At 39.2% G+C, this 23,167-nt stretch overlaps 1 protein-coding gene and 1 pseudogene across 3 annotated transcripts in view; both read left to right on the forward strand.

Moving 5' to 3' along the window:
- PPP3CC (protein phosphatase 3 catalytic subunit gamma) overlaps positions 1-20,831 on the forward strand; it is a 67,393-nt gene extending 46,562 nt beyond the window's left edge. Inside the window, exons 10-13 of one of the 3 annotated variants that reach the window (XM_023764317.1) lie at positions 9,898-9,979; positions 10,576-10,673; positions 18,761-18,790; positions 20,324-20,831. In XM_023764317.1, coding sequence (XP_023620085.1) covers positions 9,898-9,979; positions 10,576-10,673; positions 18,761-18,790; positions 20,324-20,532 — 419 coding nt within the window. In that variant the 3' untranslated portion in view covers positions 20,533-20,831. Of the gene's footprint in view, positions 1-8,962; positions 8,990-9,897; positions 9,980-10,575; positions 10,674-18,760; positions 18,791-20,323 lie in introns of all 3 variants that reach the window. The other 2 variants (XM_023764318.1, XM_023764319.1) reach the window with 2 other exon arrangements.
- LOC111828305 lies at positions 11,673-11,772 on the forward strand (annotated as a pseudogene).
- Positions 20,832-23,167: the final 2,336 nt, after the last annotated feature.

Here is a 23,167-nt window from a genome sequence, read left to right on the forward strand (position 1 = left end):
GACCCTGTCACACACAGAGCCACAGGGCAATCAGGGGGTTGGGGAGCTCCCCCCTATCAGGCACAGAGCAGGGTGATCAGGGAGTTGGGGCGCCTTCCCCTGTCACGAACAGAGCAGGGCGGATAGGGAGGTTGTGGCCCCGCCCCTGTCACACACAGAGTCGCAGGGTGATCAGGGGGCTTGGTCGCTGCCCCCTGTCACGCTGATCCTGGTGCCGGGAGCCTCACTGCTCCGCTGATCCCGGTGCTGGGAGGCATATTACCCTTTTACTAATAGGATAGAGGCCTGGTGCACGGGTGGGGGCCGGCTGGTTTGCCCTGAAGGGTGTCCTGGATCAGGGTGGGGGGTCCCCACTGGGGTGCCTGGCCAGCTTGGATGAGGGGCTGAGGGCCGTTTTCAGGCTGGCGGGTGACTGAAGCTCCCAACCTGTCCTTTTTTCCTTTTTTTTTTTATTCTAGGCCAGCTTTAGCTCTGAGGCCTCGGCTGTATTTGAAACAATGTTGCAGTCCGGCTGGCTGAAGCATGGCTGATTGAAAGCAGGTTTCTGGGGTTTTGTTTAGCTTCTATATTTGTTACAATGTTTCTTAGAGAGCAGCTGAGAGGCCGTCAGCAGGCGGGGAACCTGGCTTCCTCAGTCACTGGAGCAAGCAAGCCTCCCTGTTCGCGTCAGCTGCCTGGCTGCCGGCCGCCATCTTGGTTGGCAGTTAATTTGCATATCTCAGTGATTAGCCAATGGGAAGGGTAGCGGCCATACGGCTAATTACCATGTTTCTCTTTTATTTGATAGGATTATTATAGATCATCTGGGAAGAAGGAAAAGTGTGTTAACATTGTATCTCTCTCTCGGTCTTCTTCTTTCTCTAAAATCAGTAAATTAAAAAAGTAAAATAAAAATACAATGATAAAAAAATAACCCAGCCCTAGCTTGTTTGGCTCAGTGGATAGAGCATCAGCCTGCAGACTGAAGGGTCTCAGGTTCGGTTACAGTCAAGGGTACATACCCAGGGTTGCAGGCTCGATCCCCAGTAGGGTGCGAGCAGGAGGCAGCCAATCAATGATTCTCTCTCATCATTGATGTTTCTATCTCTCCCTCCCTCTCCCTTCCTCTTTGAAATCAATAAAAATATATTTAAAAAATAACCCAGAAGAAGGCAAGAAAGGAGGGAAAGGTATATATAGCAGTAGAACAAATAGAAAAAATATGATAAATATATCTATTAAATATAAATGGATAAAAGATTGTCCGGTAGGATTTAAATTTTTTAAAATTTTTTATTTGTTGGTTTTAGAGAGAGAGAAACAGCAGTTTGTTGTTCCACTTATTTATGCATTGATTGGTTGATTCTTACATGTGACCTGAGGGATCAAACCCACAACCTTGTGGTATCGGGATGATGCTCTAACCAACTGAGCTACCCAGCTGGGGCTTTAAAAGAAAAAACTTTATGATGTTTAATAAGAGACAGATTTAAAGCATAATGATACAGAAAGTTGGCAAATAAAAGAAGAATAAATGTATAAATCAAACACTACCCAAAGAAAAGCTATTGCAGGCAGATTAGGATTACATGAAATAGACTCTAAAACAAAAATAAATTTTAAGTTTGTATGAAATTAATAACATGGCTTCATAATATATAAAGCAAAAATTAAAAGAAATACAATTTGCCCAGCCAGCATGGTTCAGTGGTTGAGCATCAACCTATGAACCAGGAGGTCCTTGATTCCCAATCAGGGCACATGCCCGGGTTGTGGACTCAGTCAACAGGAGGGGGCTTGCAGGGTGCAGTTGACCAATGATTCTCTCTCATTATTGATGTTTCTGTCTCTCTCTCCCTCTCCCTTCCTCTCTGAAATCAATAAAAATATATTTTTTAAAAAATACAATTAGAAATATCCAAATGATAATGGGAGAATTTAACAGTAATTGATGTAATAAGAAGACAACAAAATTAGGAAGGTTGTAGAAATTAGAACAACCTAATAGACATATAAAAAACACCACATCTAACAAATGCTGAATACACTCTTTTTTCAAACCACATGAACAGTTTTGTAAACTGACCATCTAATGGGCTAAAAGCAAATTTCAGGTGTCAAAAGATTAAAATCATAATGATATTAATAACAAAAAAGATACCTAGGCCCTAGCCGGATTGGCTCAGTGGTTAGAGTATCAGCCTGCAGACTGAAGGGTCCCTGGTTCGATTTTGGTCAAGGGCACATGCCCAGGTTGCGGGCTCAATCCCCAGTAGGCAGCCAATCATTGATTCTCATATGGATGTTTCTCTCTCTCTCTCCCTTCTTCCTTTCTCTCTGAAATCAATAAAAAACTATTTTTAAAAAATAAAATAAAAATTACTAGAGACCCCCACATTTTAGGAGATTTAAATATATATAATAACCCATGGTTCAAATAACAAATAACAAAGAAAATTTGAAACAATTTTGAACTGAATGAAAATAAAAACTAGTACATATTAGAACTCGAGGGCAGGCAGTGCTCGGCAAGTAGCCCTGTGCTGACTGGAGCCCAGAACTTTAACCATGTGCACAGATGCTCACTGGTTGACAGCATAGGAGAGTGACCATGTTATACTTGATCGTAAAGCAGCGGGAGGCTTGGAATTAAGTGAGAGAGATGCCATCTACAAAGAATTCTCCTTCAGAAATTTTAATCAGACATTTGGCTTCATGTCCCAAGTTGCCCTAAAAGCAGAGAAGATGAATATCACCCAGAATGGTTCAGTGTGAAAACAATACCAGCCCAGTGGTGTGGTTAATGGTTGAGTGTCAACCTATGAACCAGGAGGTCATGGTTTGATTCCCAGTTAGGGCATATCCCCAGGTTTGGGGCTCAATCCCAAGAGTGGGGCCTGTAGGAGGCACCTGATCAATGATTGTCTCTCATCACTGATGTTTCTCTCTCTCCACCCCTCCCCTTCCTCTCTGAAATCAATAAAAACATTTTTAAAAATTTTTTTTAAAAATATCCAGATAGCCCTAACCGGTTTGGCTCAGTGGATAGAGCGTTGGCCTGCGAACTGAAGGGTCCCAGGTTCGATTCCGGTCAAGGGCATGTACCTTGGTTGCAGGCACATCCCCAGTAGTGGGTGTGTAGGAGGCAGCTGACCGATGTTTCTCTCTCATCGATGTTTCCAACTCTCTATCCCTCTCCCTTTCTCTCTGTAAAAAATCAATAAAATATATTTTTTTTAAAAAAGAATATCCAGATAATTCTTACCTCACATGACTGTGGTGGACTGATCAAAAGAGGTATGAACTGGCCAAGTTTATTGAAAAAGCAAATGCTTCTGTATGGTTTCTTCTAAATGCATGTAAAATCTAATACACATCTTAGCTGCAATGTATTTTGAAAGCAATTTACATGAACAAATTAAGTTGTAATTTAGTTTATACCATATTTTGAAAAATCAGTGCTTAAAAACAAAATGATTTAAACTTGAATAAAAACTTGAGGGATCCATCTAAAGCCATGCTTTGAGGAAAATTTATAACCTTACAGGCATATACTGGGAGAGAAGAAGTGTGGAAAATTAGCATTCATCTCAAGTTAACAAAAGGAAGGATAGCATTAAATCTAAAGAAAGTAAATGGAGTGAAATAAAAAGTTCAGAGAAATATTAATAAAAGAAAACAAAATACTGTACAGAAGTGTAGTAAAATAAAATGTGCTCTTTTCAAGAGACTAGTAAAATTGATAAATCCCTGATAAGACTTATCAAATAAAAAAGATATGACATTATTCAATGCCAGTACTGATCCTATGCACATTAACAAAATAAGAATGAGTTTATACCAGTAAATTTTAAAACTTAGATGAAATGGATAAATTCCTAGAAAAATAAACTTACCCAAATTAAAACAATATAGGAAATCATAATAATCACATGCCTACCAAGAAATAAAGTCTGTATTGATAAATTTTTCTATGAAGAAAATGTTAGGTGCAGAAAACTTCAACACATTTACCAAATATTTAGAAAAGAAACAACACAAATCTTAACACGAATTTATCCCAAAAATAAAAAAGATGCTTACTTAATGAGGCTGGTATGATTATGATACTAAAACATGACAAGGCCATTAATATAGATCTAATAATCCTAAACAAAACCTAAGCAAATTGAAATTAACAATATACATAAAAGATTTATGCTGCCCAACCTAGTTGATTTATTTTAGAAATCTTAGAAGATTTAACATTCAAAATTCAATCAGTATATACTGGAATATATAGAGTGGAAATCCTATATAATAAAGAGATAATATGCAAATTGACCCTTACGCCCTCACATCACAAGATGGCCACCCCCACGTTGTCACAAGGTGGCCGTCCCCACGTAGTCACAAGGTGTCCGCCCCCACATCGTCACAAGATGGCCGTCCCCATGTCACAAGATGGCCAGCAGGGGAGGGCAGTTAGGCGTCAATCAGGCTGGCAGGTAGAAGCGGTTAGGGGCAATCAGGCAGGTAGGCAGGTGAGTGGTTAGGAGCCAGCAGTCCCAGATTGTGAGAGGGATGTCCGAAACTAGCAGTCGGACATCCCCCAAGGGGTCCCAGATTGGAGAGGGTGCAGGCTGGGCTGAGGGACACCCCCCCCCATGCACAAATTTTGTGCACCAGGCCTCTAGTAGTTAATAATAATGGATACTGGGTGTGGGGTATAAGGGAACACTATATTATCTTCATATCTTTTACGTTCAACTAAAACTATTCTAAAATAAAATTGTTACTTAAAGAATCAACCACAATAATTCCCTGCATTAACAGGAAAAAGGAGAAAACATATTTTCTCAGTAGATGTAGAAACAGCATTAGAGAAGATTCATCTTTCATTTACAATGGATTTCTTAAACGAGGTTTAGTGAGGAAGTCATATTTTTTTAGAGAGAGAAAAATTAATTTGACAAATCTCTATATATAAAAGCCTAATATGCTGTGTCCATTTGACCATTCGACCAGTCACTATGACGCACACTGACCACCAGGGGGCAGACGCTCCAACCAGTAGGTTAGCTTGCTGCTCTGGTTTGGTCCAGCCGATTGGAACTGGGTGAGATGGGCCGGACACACCTGGAGCCATCCCGCGGCCCCTCCCCAGCCCCAATCGTGCACCGGTGGATTGACCTCTTGCAATCTAGGACCCCTCAGGAGATGTCGGAAAGCCAGTTTTGGCCCAATCCCCGCAGGCCAGGCCGAGGAACCCCACCGGTGCACAAATCCATGCACTGGACCTCTAGTATATTAATAAAAACCTCTAACAGCCTGGTCAGCATGGCTCAGTGGTTGAGCATCAACCTATGAACTAGGAGGTCATGGTTTGATTCCTGGTCAGAGCACATGCCCAGGTTGTGGGCGCAATCCCTAGTGAGGGGTGTGCAGGATACAGTCGATCAATGATTCTCTCTCATCATTGATGTTTCTCTCTCCCCCTCTTCCTTCCTCTCTGAAATCAATAAAAATATATTAAGACATAAAACAAAAAAACCTATAGCAAACATCATATGGTGAAGTGTTGAAAGTTTTCCTTAGTGTTTGGAATCAGACAAAGTTTCCAGCTTTCAATACCTCTATGCCATATCATATTAGAAGTAGTATCCAAAGCAGTAAGGCAAGAAAAAGAAATACAAGGTATAAAGATTAGAAAGGAAGAAATAAAACTCATTATTGATATGAATGTGTACAGGGAATTAAGAGAGTCTATAGATTATTAGAATCAATAAGTGCAGGTAATAAAGCTGCTGGATAAAAAATCAGTAAAATCATTTGTATTCCTATTTACCAGCAATGAACAAAATGAAGATTTTTTAACATGCTATTTACAATAAATTTAACAAATGCTGTGTGATACCTAAGCAACAAATATAAGATATTGTTAGATAAATTGAAAGAGATCTAAATAAGAAATATCATATTTATAGATTGTTGGAAGATTCAGTATTGGAAAGGTATAAATTATTCCCAAATTGATATATGGATTCATAGTCAAATATTAACAATTTTATTCTAAATTTTATATGGAAACGCTAAGGTTAGATTCTAAAGTTCGTATGGAAATAGCTAAAATAGAAGAAGAATAAGGTAGGAGGATTTGTTCTATATGATAGGAAGGTTTACTATAAGGCTAGAGTAATTAGAATTATTAGTGCGAGGACAAACAAGCACTAAAACAGACTCGAGAATCCAGAAATAGATCCACACATTTATGGACACTTGATTTGCATCAGACGTGGCACTGCAGAGTTGTAGGGAAATGACAGTATTCTTCATAGATTGTTTGAGAATATTTATTTGAGTAAAAACTAAACCTGACCCCTATCATATTACAGGCACAAAAGTAAATTCCAGATGGATCAATACATTCAATATGAAAGGCAAAACAATAAATCTTCTAGTATTTATATTATAGAATATCTTCATGATCTTGGGTTAGAGGAAAATTTCTTAAACAGGATGCAAAAAGCACTAACCATACAGGAACTATTAATAACTTGGACTGTGTTCAAAGTAAAGACTGTGTTTATCAAAAAATACTATTAAGAGTGGGAGAGGAGCCCAGGCGGGGTAGCTCAGTGGTTGAGCATCTACCTATGAACCAGGCGGTCATGGTTTGATTCCCGGTCAGGGCACATGCCTAGGTTTCGGGTTTGATCCCCGGGGTGGGGTTGGGGAGATGGTGCAGGAGGCAGCCGATCAGTGATTCTCTCTCATCATTGATGTTTCCATCTCTCTCTGCCTCTTACTTCCTGTCTCTGAAATCAATAAAAGTATTTTTTGAAAAAAGATTGGGAGAGGATATTTGCAGTGCAACCAAGAAAGAACTTGCCAAAATATATAATGAACTACATAGAAACCAATGAGATTTGAACAATCACTTCACAAAAGAGGGTATCCAAATGTCCAAAAAAATATGAAAAGATATTCAACCACATTGGTAATTGTGAAAATGCAAATTAAAACAATGGATGATTTTAGACACTCACCAGATTGTCTCTAAAATTAAAGATGAATAACACCAAATGTTGGCCAGGTTGTGAAGTAGCAGGAATGTCAGACCCTGAAGTTTAAATTGGTACATCCACGTTAGTAGATAATGCCAAACTTTATCCAAAGTTGAACATACACTTACCCTATAACTGAACATTTTCATTCTAGAAATATACTTAACAGAAATACATGCAGTGAAGAGAAAGGCACAGGAATATTCACAGCAGCCTAATTCAAAATAGCCAAAGATTAGAATAAGCCCAAATGACCACTGACAGTAAAAAGGAGAAATAAGTTGGGCCATATTTATATAGTGGAGTTGTATACAATAATGACATTGAACTACAGCAACAGGAAAAGCATGGGTGAATGTTGAACAAAAGAAGCTGGACAGAAATGCATATTTGATTGTTCCAATTCCATAAAGTTAAAAAATGAAAACGAGTGCTTGTGGATGCATGCTTACATGGTAAAACTATAAATAACAGTAAGAAGATGATTTCAGTGAAATTCAAGAGAATGATTTTTGGGGAGAAGACAGAGACTATAATTATTAGGTTCTATTTATTGACCTGAGTGGTGATTATATGGGCATTTGCTTTTTAATAAATCACTGGGTTACATGTTTGTGTACTTTTCTGTATGTCTATCATACTTCACAATAACAAAGGTTAAGAAAGTACCTAGTCATAGTGGCTCAGTTGGTTGAGTATCATCCTGTACACTGAAAGGTTGCTGGTTCAATTCTCAGTCAGGGCATATATAGAAGACAGCCAATAGATTCTCTCTCTCTCTCTCTCTCTCTCTCTCTCTCTCTAGGTTGAGGACTTTTTTTTAAAAGTTAAGAAACTTATAAACCTACAAACCCAGAGATTTTTATAGGACTTTCTGAAGCTAGAAAACACATTAACTGACTTTGCTGATTCATGAAAGCTAAAGTTGAACTTACTAATGGGGAATGCTGAGCTCCAGCACAGAATCCTCCCTCAAAAAGCAAAGGAATTGGTAGCACCAGTTGAGAGAATTGGGGACTGTGGGTTGGGTGGGGGAAGGGAGATGGGCACTGAGCCTAAATAAGGAGACTGGGTGAAAGCTTTTGGAAAGGCAGTTAAAGTCCTGGTTGCTGGTGAGCAACTACCTCTTCTCCAAGTCTGGAGGCTAATCTCTAAAAGGTAAACCAAACAATTTCTGGAGGGGGGATACCGTGCAATTGAGGGGTCAGTACCTTACCAAAAGAATTGAAAAATAAGTGACTATATGCATGCATACTCAATACTGGTAGAGAGAATTCTCTAAAACAGGCCCAATCTGATCACTCTATCTAAAGCTCCAAGTCAACAGTCCACCCACCAACTCTGAAAGCTTTTGAGTCCCTCACTCTTAATCATGAGTAAACATGAAGGATTGCTAGACACTCAGGAAGGTATCTAAGAGACAACAGCAAAAAGCAACTTGAATGAACTTGAGATTCTGAAGAAAATATAAAACTTAAAAAAGGAAAAACTGTAATATCTCTAGAAAGATATAGGAATATATTGAATCCATTAAAAAATGTAATGCTCTTATTAAGAGGATTGTAAGCTGTTTGTTCTGTCCTTTGTTTTTGTTCCTTGTTTTCAATGTCATTTGGTCTACAAAAAAAAATATCTTTTTTTTTTGTCTAATTTTATTTTCATGATCTCTGGGGATAAAACATGTTGGATAATAATAGATGTGAATTAGTATAAAACCATAAACATTCAACAAGTGGAAAAATGACTGACAAGAAGTCCATAATTGAACATTCTGTCAGGATGCCGGGGGGTTGTTTTCTGAGCTGATCAAGATAACAGCCTGCTTCTCCCATTGCATTTCACTTTGATTTTTTTTCTCTCTTCCATGTAAACTTAAATGCTCTTCCCATATTCCCTCTCTCCATCTCCTTGTTTCTTGGTGTCTCTTCTCCCTGAAGATCACTACATTTCAAGCTATCAGAAAGGTATCATACTAATGTGTTAAGAGCTTAATATTCACTGTCTGTCCCACTAAAAAGTCTATCAGACTTTTTTAGTTGTAGTTGAACACCTTCAGACAGGGTCTTCATCCTGCCTTTCTGTTTTGATGTATATGTTTTCCCTGGACCTGCTGTATGATCCTGCAGGATATCGAGAGCTGGGGGATATGGGAGGTGGGGGTGCCGTGTGGCGGGGGAGGCCCCATTTCTTTTTCTGGCTGTTGAGTGTTGTCACATGGTGCATGCTGGACCTTGGCTTCTCATGTGTGAGCTGTTTTCTGAATCTTAGGTGAGAAAAGGCCATGAAATCATGCATTCACTTTTGTGATGTTGTTTATGAAAAGCCTCAACCCGTCATCATGATTTGTACTGCACAGTTGTCAATGGTAGGAAATCCTCACCAGTTTGGAAGTGAGGATTATAGAGTGAACGTAGCCGTAGCCCTCACTAAGTTCTGGAGGCGCCTGATGCTGTGTTTGCATGCAGAAGACAGCTGCTCAAATCAACACTTGCCATTCGCAGGCCAACCCTGCGTCCTAAGGTGGCCCACAGCTTTCTCAAAAGAGATCTTTGCTGTCGCAACTGTCTTTGTTTATATGTGTGTGTTACACTCTTCTCTGTGCTCTACATTTCAGAACCGCAAATAAGTTCCTTCCTCTCATAGCTGTGCCCATGTGGCCCCTCCATTTTTTACTTCATCTTTTTCTCTTGTGGTTATTTTTTTTCTCTTGCTCCTCAGAACTTCCTGAGATTTTTATTTAAACAAACTTGAGCCTTGATTTCTTTTTTTTAATGACAGTTTCTTTAACTTAGAAAGCTGCTTCATCCTGTATTTTTTAAACTTAATATGTTAACACATTCCTTTAATTCACTAATTCTTTGTATTTTTAAAGGACTCTCTGCAGTTCGAAAGGAGATCATCAAGAATAAAATCAGGGCCATTGGGAAGATGGCACGGGTCTTTTCAGTTCTTCGGTAAGGATGTCTGTCGTTAACGTGTGGGAATGAAAGCATTTGAGAGTACATTAGAAGCTGGTTTCGGAACAGAATTTTTAGAATTAGAATTTGGTATTAGAACTGTAAGTCAAGTGCAGATTAGAATCAGACCTATATGTTAGAATGACTAGCAATGTTCTGGTAAACATTCACTTGGTATGAACTCAAATGCAGTAGTTTAGTGTGGATTCTGGAGCCACTATGAATACATCCTGGCTCTGTATGAATACATCCTTAGCTGTGTGATCTTATGCCTCATTTTTCTTGTCTATAAAAGAGTGATTAAAAACAAAACCTGCTTTACATGGTTATTAAGAGGATTAAATGAGATAATATATGGGAAGCATTAGAATAACACCTGGTTATTAAGTGTCCTTAATTGAAAAGTAAGACCTGGCAGATTCTTTAAAATTGGAATATTTGGAGAAAATATCCCTTTCTTTGGTTCAGGGAAGGGGCAGGGAGAAGGAGAACCTGTTCTCTATCCCTATGTATCGTAACTTCCTTTAAGTACCTTTGAATTGCTGAGTGGTAAACACCTGGCATTAACCCAGGGCTTTGCTCTTCCTTCGCAGGGAAGAAAGTGAGAGTGTGCTGACTCTCAAGGGCCTGACTCCTACAGGGACACTCCCTCTGGGTGTCCTCTCAGGGGGAAAGCAGACTATTGAGACAGGTGAGTGTGAGGAATGCTCCTTTCAAGGAAGGAGTGCTCCTGTTACCTAGCAGTCAGTTAAAATGAAAAATTGGGGCTCCCTCAATAAAAATATGAAATCTTGCCATTTGTGACAACATGGATGAAGCTGGAGGGTATTATGCTAAGTGAAATAAGTCAGACTGAGAAAGACAAACACCATATAATTTCACTTATATGTGGAATATTTTAAAAAAATTAACAAACTAAACAGACTCATAGATACAGAGAACAAACTGATGGTTATCAGAGGGAAGGGGGAGGAGGGAGGCACAAAGGTGAAGGGGGAGAAAGGTACAAACTTCTAATTATAAAATAAGTCACGGGGATGCAATGTACAACACACGGAATATAACCAATAATATTGTAATAACTATGTATGGCGACAGATGGTTACTAGACTTATCATGGTGATCACTTCATAAGGTATATAAATGTAGAATCACTATGTTGTACACCCGAAACTAATATACTATTAAATGTCAACTATACTTTAATTAAAAAATAATTTTTTTAATTAGGACTTCTTTTAATAAATGTTACTGGAGCAACTGGGGGAAAAATTAATCTTGACTCTTCTCTTCATATACAAAAAATCAATTCAAAATGAATTACAACTTAGATGTAAAAGGTAAAAGCAGTGAAACTCCTCTAAGAGAAAGAATGGAGAATAGGCATTGAAGCAGCTAAAGAGCCCTTAAATAGAACACAAAAAGTACTAATCTTAAAAGAAAAAATAATTAAATTTTATTAAAATTAAGAATTTCTATTCACAAAAGTGCATGATTAAGAAAGGGAAAAGGCAAACGATAAATTGAGAGATTTTTGCAATACATAGTCTGACAAAGGACTTGTATTCAGAATATAATACATAACTATAACTCAATAAGAAAAATGCAAGCAATCAATGTTTTTAAAATGGTCCAAAGAGTTTAACTGGCACGTCACAGAAGAGAGTATCAAAATGAAAAAGTCTGACAAGTGCTCGCTTTGGCAGCACATATACTAAAATTGAAACAGAATATTAGCATGGCCCCTGCACAGGAATGACACACAAATTTGTGAAACATAAAAAAACAACAACTGACGATACCAAGTGTTGGTGAGTTTGTGGAGAACTAGCAACTAGATACATTGCTGGCCGGCTTGTTCAACCACTTTGGAAAACTTTACTGGGCAGTAAAGCAAAACATGTCTACCCCATAACCCAGCAGTTCCACACCTGGTATTTGTCAAAGAGAAATTAGTGCATATATCCCCCAAAGGTTGTGCATTAGAATGCCCACCTTAGCTTTATTGGAATAGCCCCTAATGGGAAACAACCCACATGTCCATCAATAAATAGTAGAATAGATAAATATGTTATATGTATATAATGGGCTATTAACAAAAAATAGCATTACAAATACATGCCAAACATGGTTAAATCTCACAGACATTATGGTGAACTAAAAAAAAACTAGACCCAAAAGGACACTGACTGTCTGATTTATATGATGTTCAGGACCAGGCACACTAATCAGTGATAATAGAAGTCAGAATGGACTTCCTTTAGAGGGATAGTATTGGCCCAGAAGGGACACAGGGGACTTCTGGAGTAGGAATGTTCTATATCACTCTCTGGGTGGTAGTTACACAGGGATATATATACTTTATTTTTTTGGATAGAGTTTTTCAGAGAGGGTGTTTGTCTCTTTGCCTATAAGCCATATCCTACTCCAGTGCCACAGTCACCTCTCCAAGCAGAGTGTCCCTTCTAAAAATTATATGGGTATTGACTTCTAAGGAGAGGGCTTTGTGGAACCCTGGAATGGAAAGATTGATATTTGGCAGATTAACATAGATCTAGTCAAGCAACGGGAAGAAACATGAGATCATATTATTGGATGACTAATTCTGGGCATGAAAAGTGGAGTTGAAGCATTAGCAAATCAAACTAGAGTTTCATTGCCTTTTTGTCCTCCCCCCTTGTTGTATTGAGTTGTTTCTCCTTAAGTTTTTCTATTTTCTTTGTCATCTGCCACGTAGAGGAAGTCTCAGTTGCACAGGTTTATTGACAAACTCTGGAGCATTAGTTGAATAAGACCTTTCATTTTCCATACCACTTTACTTGGAGAGCTTTCAATCAACAATAGCCCGTATTACCTTATAGCATATACTCATTTAGGCCCCACCTTGTTCCAAGAGGGACTGGAGTAAATTACAGTATACGCACAGCAAGTGAAATAAAATAAATATACTTGGAAATTGGAGCACAAAACAAACAGAAAAGCCACTAGGCAGCCACAGATGTGATCTAAGCTTTTTAGTAGCCAAAATAAAGAGGGAAGCCAATAAATGAATAAGATTCATAAAGACAATAAGATAAAAAAAACAGATCAGTTATAAAGTGGACTACATCAGAATTAAAAACTTTTGTGCTGCAAATGGAACCATGAATAAGTGAAAAGGGTCCTAACCAGTTTGGATCAGTGAATAGAGCGTCAGCCTGTGGACTGAAGAGTCCCAGGTTCGATTCCAGTCAAGGGTGGGCTCAATCCCCAGGAGGGGGCGTGCAGAAGGTAGCTGATCAATGATACTTCTCATTGATGTTTTTATCTCTCTCTCCCTCTCCCTTCCTCTCTGAAATAAATAAGTATTTTTTTTAAAGAAAGAAAGTGAAAAGCAACATACAGAATGGTTGAAAAGAAAGGCCAAATAACTCAAATTTTAAAATTGGTAAAAAAATTTAATAGACATTTCCCACAGAAATACATATAGTCAATAAGCACATGAAAAGATGTTCAACATCATTAGACATCAAAGAAATACAAATCAAAACTATAATGATATATCACTTTACACACATAAGGATAGCTGTAACCAAAAAGACAGGTAATAACAAGTGTTGGTAAGAATGTGTAGAAATTAGGACCCTCATACACTACTGGTGAGGATGTAAAATGGTGCAGCCCTTTAAAGCTAATCTGACAGTTCCTTAGATGATTACACATATAGTTACCATGTGACCCAGCGGTTCCACTCCAAAGTTGTATATCCCAGATAAATTAAAATATCCAAACAAAAAAATGTATTTAAATGTTCATAGCATTCATTGTGATAGCCAATAAATGGAAACAACCCAAATGTCCATCAACTAATGAATGGATAAACAAAATGTGGTATATCCCTACAATGGAATACTGTCTATATATAAAAGGCTAAGTGACCGACCGTAAATCTGTCCAACCAGCTGGTACATATGTTGCGTACTGGCAATTTATTTATTTTTTAACATATTTCTTTTTTGATTTCAGAGAGGAAGGGAGAAGGAGAGAGAGATAGAAACATCAATGATGAGAGAGAATCATTGATCAGCTGCCTCCTGCACACCCCTTACTGGGGATTGAGCCCACAACCCAGGCATGTGGACCCTTCAGTCCACAGGCTAACGCTTTATCCACTGAGCCAAGCCGGCTAGGGCCGTACTGGCAATTTAAAAATAAACGTTGACCCTCAGTGGATTAAGCTTCATCTCGGGCACCAAGAGGTCACTGGTTTGATTCCCAGTTTGATTCCCTGTCAGGGCACATGTGTAAGTTGTGGGCTTGATCCCAAGTAGGGAGTGTACAGGAGGCAGCTGATCAATGTTTCCTCTCTCATTGATGTTTCTATCTCTTCCCCTCCCTTCCTCTCTCTCTAAAAAAAATCAATAAAAACATCTAAAAATCAATTAAAACATTTTTAAAAAATAAATGAATAGCCCTAGCTGGTTTGGCTCAGTGGATAGAGTATCGGCCTGAGAACTGAAAGGTCCCAGGTTTGATTCCGGCCAAGGGCACATGCCCGGCTGTGGGCTCGATCCCCAGTGGGAGGCTTGCAGGAGGCAACCAATCCATGATTCTCTCTCATTATGGATGTTTCTATCTCTCTCTCCCTCTTCCTTCCTCTCTGAAATCAATAAAAATATTTTTTAAATAAATAAATAAAAAATAATAAAAATAAACGTTGACTCACACATGTGCGATACATGTAAAGCTCTCGCTGGCGCCAATTGCACGTATCAGTATACAGGGAGATATTAGAATAAGTTTAATCAATTTATCAGTCATTGTTTTTACCAGTGTTGTTTTTATATCATGTTTTTAGTGTTATCATGTTGTTATTATTTATTTATCAATTTACATATTATTTTCATATACATTTTACTAATTTTCATCTCCCACACTTCTGTTATAGAGAAAGGGCAAATAACAATATTAAAATATTTCTTCTAAATTTTTTTTTAATGTGCACAAATCCGTGCACCGGGCCACTAGTTCAGTCATAAAAAGGAATGAAGTAGTGATACATGCTTCAACATGAATAAACTTTGAAAACATTATGCTAAGGTAGTGATTTTTAACTGGTATGCTACAAGAATTTTTAAAACATGCAATACCTGACTATTTAGTTTAGAGCACTAACCTCTTTTCTCTTAGATTGTCAAATAAAAAATGACAATAGTGCCCTAGCCAGTTTGGCTCAGTGGATAGAGCATCAGCCTGCGGACTGAAGGGTCCCAGGTTCGATTCCACTCAAGGGCATGTACCTTGGTTGCGCGCACATCAGGAGGCAGCTGATTGATGTTTCTCTCTCATCGATGTTTCTAACTCTCTATCCCTCTCCCTTCCTCTCTATAAAAAATCAATAAAATATATATTTTTAAAAAATAACAATAGTCAACACAATAGCTGACCAGTGTGAATGAATCAAAATTATACCTATGTTTTTTGTTAGATCAGCAAAAAATATATATTTTTGGTGTGGCACAGAATTTTAGTAACTAGTTTATGTGTGCCATGAGATGAAAGAAACTGAAAATTGCTGTGCTGCCCTAGCTGGTTTGGCTCAGTGGCTAGAGTGTCAACCTATGGACTGAAAAGTCTTGAATCAATTCCCAGTCAAGGGTTTGAAGGTTCAATTCCCCCCACCCCCCTGGGGCACGTGCAGGAGGCAATCAGTAGATGTGTCTCTGTCACATCGATGTTTCTCTCTTTATGTCTTTCCTGTCCCTTTCTACTCTCTCTAAAAATCAATGAAAAATAGCCTCAGGTGATGATTAATGACAACAAAAAATAATAAACAAATAAGTAAATAGTAAATAAATACTTATTTTAAAAGAACAGAAAATTGCCCTAGCCAGTTTGGCTCAGTGGCTAGAGCATCACCCTGCGGACTGAAGGGTCCCGGGTTTGATTCCAATCAAGGGCACATACCTTGGTTGCAGGTTCCTCCCCGGCCCTGGCCCTGGTTGGGGCACGTGCAGGAGGCAACCAATCAATGTGTTTCTCTTACATTAATATTTCTCTCTGTCTTTCCCTCTTCCACTCTCTCTAAAAAATCAATGGAAAAATATCCTCGGGTGAGGATTAATAAAAAATAAAAGAAAATCACTGTGCTAAGTGAGAGAAGCCAGTAACTAAAATCACATATTGTATGATTCCATTTATATGAAATATCCAGAGTAGCAAATCTAGGATTAAGAGGCAGGTATGAGAGAGGGAAATGGGTTTATTTCAAGGTGATGAAAATGTTCTAACCATAGGTTATAGTGAATAAACTTTGCACAACTCTATTAAAATCATTGAACTGTACACTTTAACCAAGTCAATTTTATGGTATACTAGAAGCCCAGTGCACGAAATTCGTGCACTCGGAGGGGGGGTCCTGGGCCTAAGCTGTCAGTTGGACATCCTTAGAGCTGCTGCGGAGGTGGAAGAGGCTCCTGCCACCACCACTGCACTCATCAGCTGTGAGCCCGGCTTTTGGCGCACTGACCACCAGAGGGCAGCTCCTGCATTGAACATCTGCCCCCTGGTGGTCAGTGCGCATCATAGCGACTGGTTGTTCTGCCGTTCAGTAAATTTGCATATTAGGATTTTATTATATAGGATAAATTCTATTTCAGTAAAGAAAAAAGGTCCGTTTCTCAGTTTTAAATGACTGTTTCTAAAATGCCCTTCAATATAGGCTGGTATCTTTTTTTTTTTTTTTACGTATTTTTACTGAAGGGAGAGGGAGAGAGAGATAGAAATATCAATGATGAGAGAGAATCATCCATCAGCTGCCTCCTGCACGCCCCCTACTGGGGATCCAGCCCGAGACCTGAACATGTGCCCTTAACCAGAATCAAACTTGGGACCCTTCAGTCTGCAGGCCAGTGCTCTATCCACTGAGCCAAACCGGCTACAGCCAGGCCAATATCTTTTTTTTTTTAATATATTTTATTGATTTTTTACAGAGAGGAAGGGAGAGGAATAGAGAGTTAGAAACATCGATGAGAGAGAAACATTGATCAGCTGCCTCCTACACATCTCCTACTGGGGATGTGCCCGCAACCAAGGTACATGCCCTTGACCGGAATCGAACCTGGGACCTTTCAGTCTTCAGGCCGACGCTCTATCCACTGAGCCAAACCGGTTAGGGCCTGGCCGATATCTTAATACCCAATGCAAAAAGCAATTCTAGGAGGGCCCCAAACAATGTAATACTAGTACATATTTTGCCACATAGCTTTTAAACTCTAATTAGGCCAACACTTGGTATACAATTTCAGGCAATGCTTTGTTCTCCCTCTTCCTCACACTTGGGCTTGATATACTGTTTGAAGGCATTATGGTCTTCTTGAGAAAGTTTATTTGTTCTATTTGAGGAGATTAGAGAGGGTGTGACATTGCTTTAGCACATGCCTACATATGGTTGACAAATGTAAGCACTTGATAAGTTGATTCCAAGTTTCCATTTTCACATTGCGTTAGGAAGTTAACTTTCCATTCTCCCATTTCTCCTGTCTTGCGGATATATAAAGCCTAAGGCAGGGCAAGCTGTTACTGTTCATTATTCTTCCCTGCCTTCTTTTAAAAGTTGGTATTTGTGGAACTGACAGGGTTCTCCTAATAGGATCGTTCTTGCAACTACAACCTATAACCTTTTCATATTTTAGGGCTTTTACTGTCTTAACAGAAGATGCAATGAAGTTTACCTATTGGTATTAATGGTTTCCTTTTCTCTCACTGAGGAAGAAGAAGGCCTTCTTAGTAATTGGGCTTCTCTCTCACACAGTGAATGAAAGTCACATTGTTGGAAATATGAGCCTCTGTTGTATCTCTAATCCCAGATGGTACATGAATTGTATCCAGAATTGAACAGTTTTATGCCTTTGCCAGCTTAGTACTCCACACCTGGACAAGATATAACCCTTCACTTATAATCCGTTTTTCTCTCCTTTCAAATGCCAGTATGTTATTCAAAGGCCTTTTTTTATTGTTAAGTAATTTAAAACAATTGGACTCCACATAAGTTGCTTGAGAACAATCACAAGAAATTTTAGGTATGTTTTTTTAATAGGACCCAGCAGCAGCTCATTTAATACCATCTGAGCTATTACCCAAGAATGGTTGTAATGTTAAATTATTTGACTCTATGTGAATGTCAAGACATAAATTAGCATCTGGCTACTTAAAATCAGGAAAACGCCCTAGCCAGTTTGGACTGAAGGGTCCTGGGTTCGATTCCAGTCAAGGGCACAAACTTCAGTTGCAGGCTCAATTCCATGTCCTGGTCAGGGCAAGTGCAGGAGACAACCAATCCATGTGTCTCTCACATGGATGTTTCTCTCTGTGTGTCTCTCTCCCTCCCTTCCACTCTTTCTAAAAGTCAATGGCAAAGCATCCTCGGGTGAGGATTAACAACAAAAAAGTAAATAAATAAAAAAGTAAGAAGCAGAAAAAAATAAAATCAGGAAAGCAACATAACTCTTGGTTTCTATAGACAGCTTGACTGACTCCATGGACTTAGGTGTAGATGCCATTAGCTGAAAGGTTCCCATGCTCCCTGAAATGTTAGAAACTCCTCACCTCACATTGCCCCTGCCCCCAATTTAGTTTTTTCACAATAATCCTCTTGCTTCTCTAATTAGTGGACTTTTATTATGGATGGGAATAGTCTAAAAGGTAGGACCCGAGGATGTCTGCTGGCAGCATTGCTGTTGGTTTACTCACTCGTTTTCTGTCTTCATTTTTGCATGCCACTGCTCCTGCCTCTTACAGCCACAGTAGAAGCGGTAGAGGCCCAGGAAGGTATGGCCATATTCCTGTGATAGATGTGATCATGTGTCTGTCTACTGGTTTTAAAAAGCTTTGTCCACATTTGAAATCTTTTATTATTGCATCACCAGAACTGTAACCGTGAGAAAAGGAATAGGTATTTCTAGGCATGCTCACAAAGTATTACAAATGACCCTCTCCACAGCTAAAGTCCTTTCTGGGCTGTTTTAATGTAATGGCTGAAGTGTAGGCAATTGGTCAAGAGGGACCAAGTGGGTTAATCCTCTAGCTCAGCGGTTCTCAACCTGTGGGTTGTGACCCTTTTGGCGGTCGAACGACCCTTTCACAGGGGTCACCTAAGACCATCCTGCATATCAGATATTTACATTATGATTCATAACAGTAACAACAACATTACAGTTATGAAGTAGCAACGAAAATAATTTTATGGTTGGGTCACAACATGAGGAACTGTATTTAAAGGGCCAGAAGGTTGAGAACCACTGCTCTAGCTCTTCCATATATAAGAGATTACTAGAGATTCAAACAGGCCAACCTCTTTATCCAACGATAATAAGAGCAGAGGCAAAAGTAGACAGGAAGTTAATTTGGTTAATTTCTGAGGTTGGCCTAAGTCAGTCAAGCTAAATTATCTTTGTTTCTATGAAAGCAAATTTGAAGTAACAAATTATCTGCAAATCTGTGGATGAAAACCATTGTAATTCATATTGTTTTATAAATTTGTTTTATTAGGTAAGGTGATTCAAAATGGGAATGGTTTCCTTGACAATACAAAAATTCAATCAAAGAAAATATCTAAAAGCTATTGTTTAGATGGCTTTTAAGTTATGTTCAGCTCCTGGTTGTGCAAGATAAAAAGCTGTCCTTATAAACAAAAAGACTAGTTCTTTTGTTACTTTTTTTCTGTGGTCAATGTGATGTTTGCGCTTAAGTAACTACTCTGTTTAACCTGTTCTATTATTCTAGCATTTCCTTTTTTTCTCTCCCATTGAGCACGTTTCTGGCATAAGAAACTCTTTCCTAAATGTTCTGGGACTAAGGAGGAACTTGTTTCCTTTTTGTCAGGTATACTTCTGCTATATCTAATTGTGTTGTGCTCCTATGAAAATTACTTTCACAGTTTCAGCTGCCCTGGGGGCCTTGAAAATTGGTAGCTTTGCCCTGACTGGTTTGGCTCAGTGGATAGAGCGTTGGCCTGCGGACCAAAGGGTCCCAGGTTCTATTCCAGTCAAGGGCATGTACCTTGGTTGCGGGCACATCCCCAGTAGGAAGTGTGCAGGAGGCAGCTGATCATAACTCTCTATCCCTCTCCCTTCCTCTCTGTAAAAAATCAATAAAATATATATATATTAAAAAGAAAAAAAAAGAATTGGTAGCTTCAAGTCAAAGCTAATTCAAATCAAATATTGCCTGTTATCCTCACCAGCCATGTGCTCCCTGGCCACTCTTCTGTGTTTTTCTCTAGGAGGCTGCTGTGTGCTAAGAAACTTGAAGCTTGTCGCTTTGCTGTCTAATTGAGCTCCTCCCTTTCCTGTTTTTCTGTAGCCATCAGAGGGTTTTCGCATCAGCACAGGATCCGGAGTTTTGATGAAGCCCGAGGTCTGGACCTAATTAATGAGCGGATGCCACCCCGAAAAGATAGCCAAGGGAAGTTGGCAACCCCCGTACAATCTAATACTTCGCACAGGAGCGAGAAGGGAAAAGCCAGCCATGACTCAGAGCCCAGCGGTGGCACAGGTGGACCCAAAACTTAAGAGCAAATTGTATTTATTTATTTATTATTGGAAAACAAAACAAAGCAACTTAAACCTGGAGGTGCATTCATAATATACACTCTGCATTTATTCTGGAAGAAAGGTGACCATTTTATAAATTCTTCTAATTTATGTCTAACATAAATATAAGCAGCGCATCTGTTTTGTTTTCCCTTTTCTTCTTAATTTTTAGGAACTGATCTGCTTGACTGATACATATGTGAGGTTTTGTGCTATAAGAGGCACCTTCTCCTAATAAAAGGGCCTTGGAAACCTCCACCCTGGGTTTCTGACTTGAACCAGCCAGACTTTCTCTTGTTTTTAGAATGTAATGTCTTCCATTGCAGACTAATAACTTTTCAAACACAGAAAGGTTTTTTCCTTTCTACATGGTACCATTGAAGAAGATCTCTTAGATTTCAGTGGCTTAAACTTCTCTTCTTATGGAAAACTTGATTATAGTAGAATTTGTAAGTGAATAACCGAAACCCAGTGATTTTAAGAGCCAAAGGGAATGTTTTCCATAACCCACTTTCTTCTGGACTCTCAGTTCTTTTTACTATGTTCTGGTAAGGCAGAATAAAAGGTAATGAGGGATTTCTTAGAATTACTTAAAATTTGTTCATCTAGCTCTGGGCATGGCTGGTTTAAACTTCCCTTAAAACTTGGGAGGTTTCTTAAATGTTGCCAGATTCTTTGGCTTTCATTTTTGGACCCAGGTGATTTACTCTGTCTACAAAGGAAGCTACATGTCTAAATATTTTATAAATGCCCTCTGTACAACCTTCAGTATAAGCACTTATGCCCTCCTGTGTATTGCATCAGCTATTATAGCATCTATTCTCCCATTGTCCTTTTTTCTGTGTCAGCATTTTTTTAATCAACTGGGATAATGAAAACAGACTAGGGTAGAATGATCCCTTATGAATCAGAGGTCTTGCTAAAGGGCATTGGACGAGTGAGGAATTTCATATATTCTACATCAATTACAGGGTGTTTATCTTTCAACACTCATCAGGTTGAACTGTCTGTCAGCATATTGTGGAATACGAAGACAAGTGTTCAGATATAATGTTTGAATAATCATCCCTTGATTTTTCAAGTCACAACCAACTGGGAAGAAAACCTCGGGGGTTCTTGGGCTCCCATTTTTGGTTTTACCTGGTGACAGGTGCTATGTCATAATACTCATTGGCCAACTTTGCAGTAAGTGTGCATATCTGGGCAACACTACACCAAAGTGCATATTTATGGAATTCCTTCATGTCATTTGGGCTGTAGGAGTCCAGCACAAGAGCACGTATCTCAGACAGTAAGACCTTATGTTGGGAACTTCAAGGACAACAGAAACTTTATCCAAAAAACTATTTCATTAGAAATATCTCTGTTTTCTATATCTTTTGTTAACAGTTTCCAGTCTGTTTATGACAACGATCAGAGCATTGAAGGGATTGTAATTTGATGATGTGAATTAGTCTGCTTAACCAGATAGGAAGGATCCCCAGCTGGTGTGGCTCAGTTGGTTAGAGCATCATCCTGTACACTGAAAGGTCACAAGTTGTTTCCTGTCATGACACATGTAGGTTTCAGGTTCTGTCCGTGGGGGGCGGGGGGGGTGAGGGGGGGGACCAATAGATGTTTCTCTTTCTCCCTCTTCCTCTCTCTCTAAAATCAGTAAAAAAGCATGTTCTCCGGTGAGGATTAAAAACCATATTAAAAAAAGGTAAGAAGGATATTGAGGACAGAGAGGAAAGATCTCGTGCTGGGTTGCAGTAAAAACTGTGCAAGAAGGGAGAAAAAGTCTTTACTGATGGCCATTTCTTTACAATGGAATTCGTCACCTGGGTATCCTCAGCCTGCTTCTCTCTGTCCCAGGATAGAAAAGATCGCTGTTCTGGGAGTCTCACCTAAAGTGAAAGGCAGTCCACGTGACACATTTGATAGATGGGGGTCCCTTATCCCTTTCTCCTCTTCACTGAGGCGGTGGTTTTACATACACAACCCACAGGTAGAAACCACTCTTCTGGGCTTCAGGCGCAGGCAAGTAGTGGAATAGTTATTATACATCCATATAAGCAAGAAATGATATTGTGCTAGTAAAAAGGATGCTTATTTAGGACTGTCTTTATTATCCTCTCAAAAAGAAGCAGTGCGGTCAAGCAAGTGTCCTTGACAGGCATGGCCAAAGGATGTACCTCACAGGTGCCCTTTGAGCTGTTGAAGGATCCGCCACAGCAGAGAGGTGAGAAGTCGTCATCCAAGAAAACTGGAGTTTAAAATGCAGCAGCAACAGGTCTTGAAGGACGTTAGGTTTGAAAATCCTGTTGAATTCTAAAGGAAAAGGTATTTCTGATATTCTGTAGAAAGCTGGGGTGTGTGTTTCAAGAATTTAAAAAGCTGTGTGTGAAGTGTATCTGTAAGGTACAGATAGCTTCTTAAAGTGACACTGTCACTCGGTGTACCTACATAGGCTGGCCCCTCTGACTGAAGACAGGTTAGAGGCATGAACCTTAAGAATATAAACTCTGGGTGGGGGTGGGGGGGTCAATTGGTTAGAGCATCGTCCCAATAGGCCAGGGTTGTGGATTCGATCCCCAGAAAACTGTATAGCCCGGCCAGTGTGGCTCTATGGATT

Source organism: Myotis lucifugus, unplaced genomic scaffold, assembly GCF_000147115.1.
Source record: "Myotis lucifugus unplaced genomic scaffold, Myoluc2.0 scaffold_328, whole genome shotgun sequence".
Lineage (NCBI taxonomy): Eukaryota > Metazoa > Chordata > Mammalia > Chiroptera > Vespertilionidae > Myotis > Myotis lucifugus.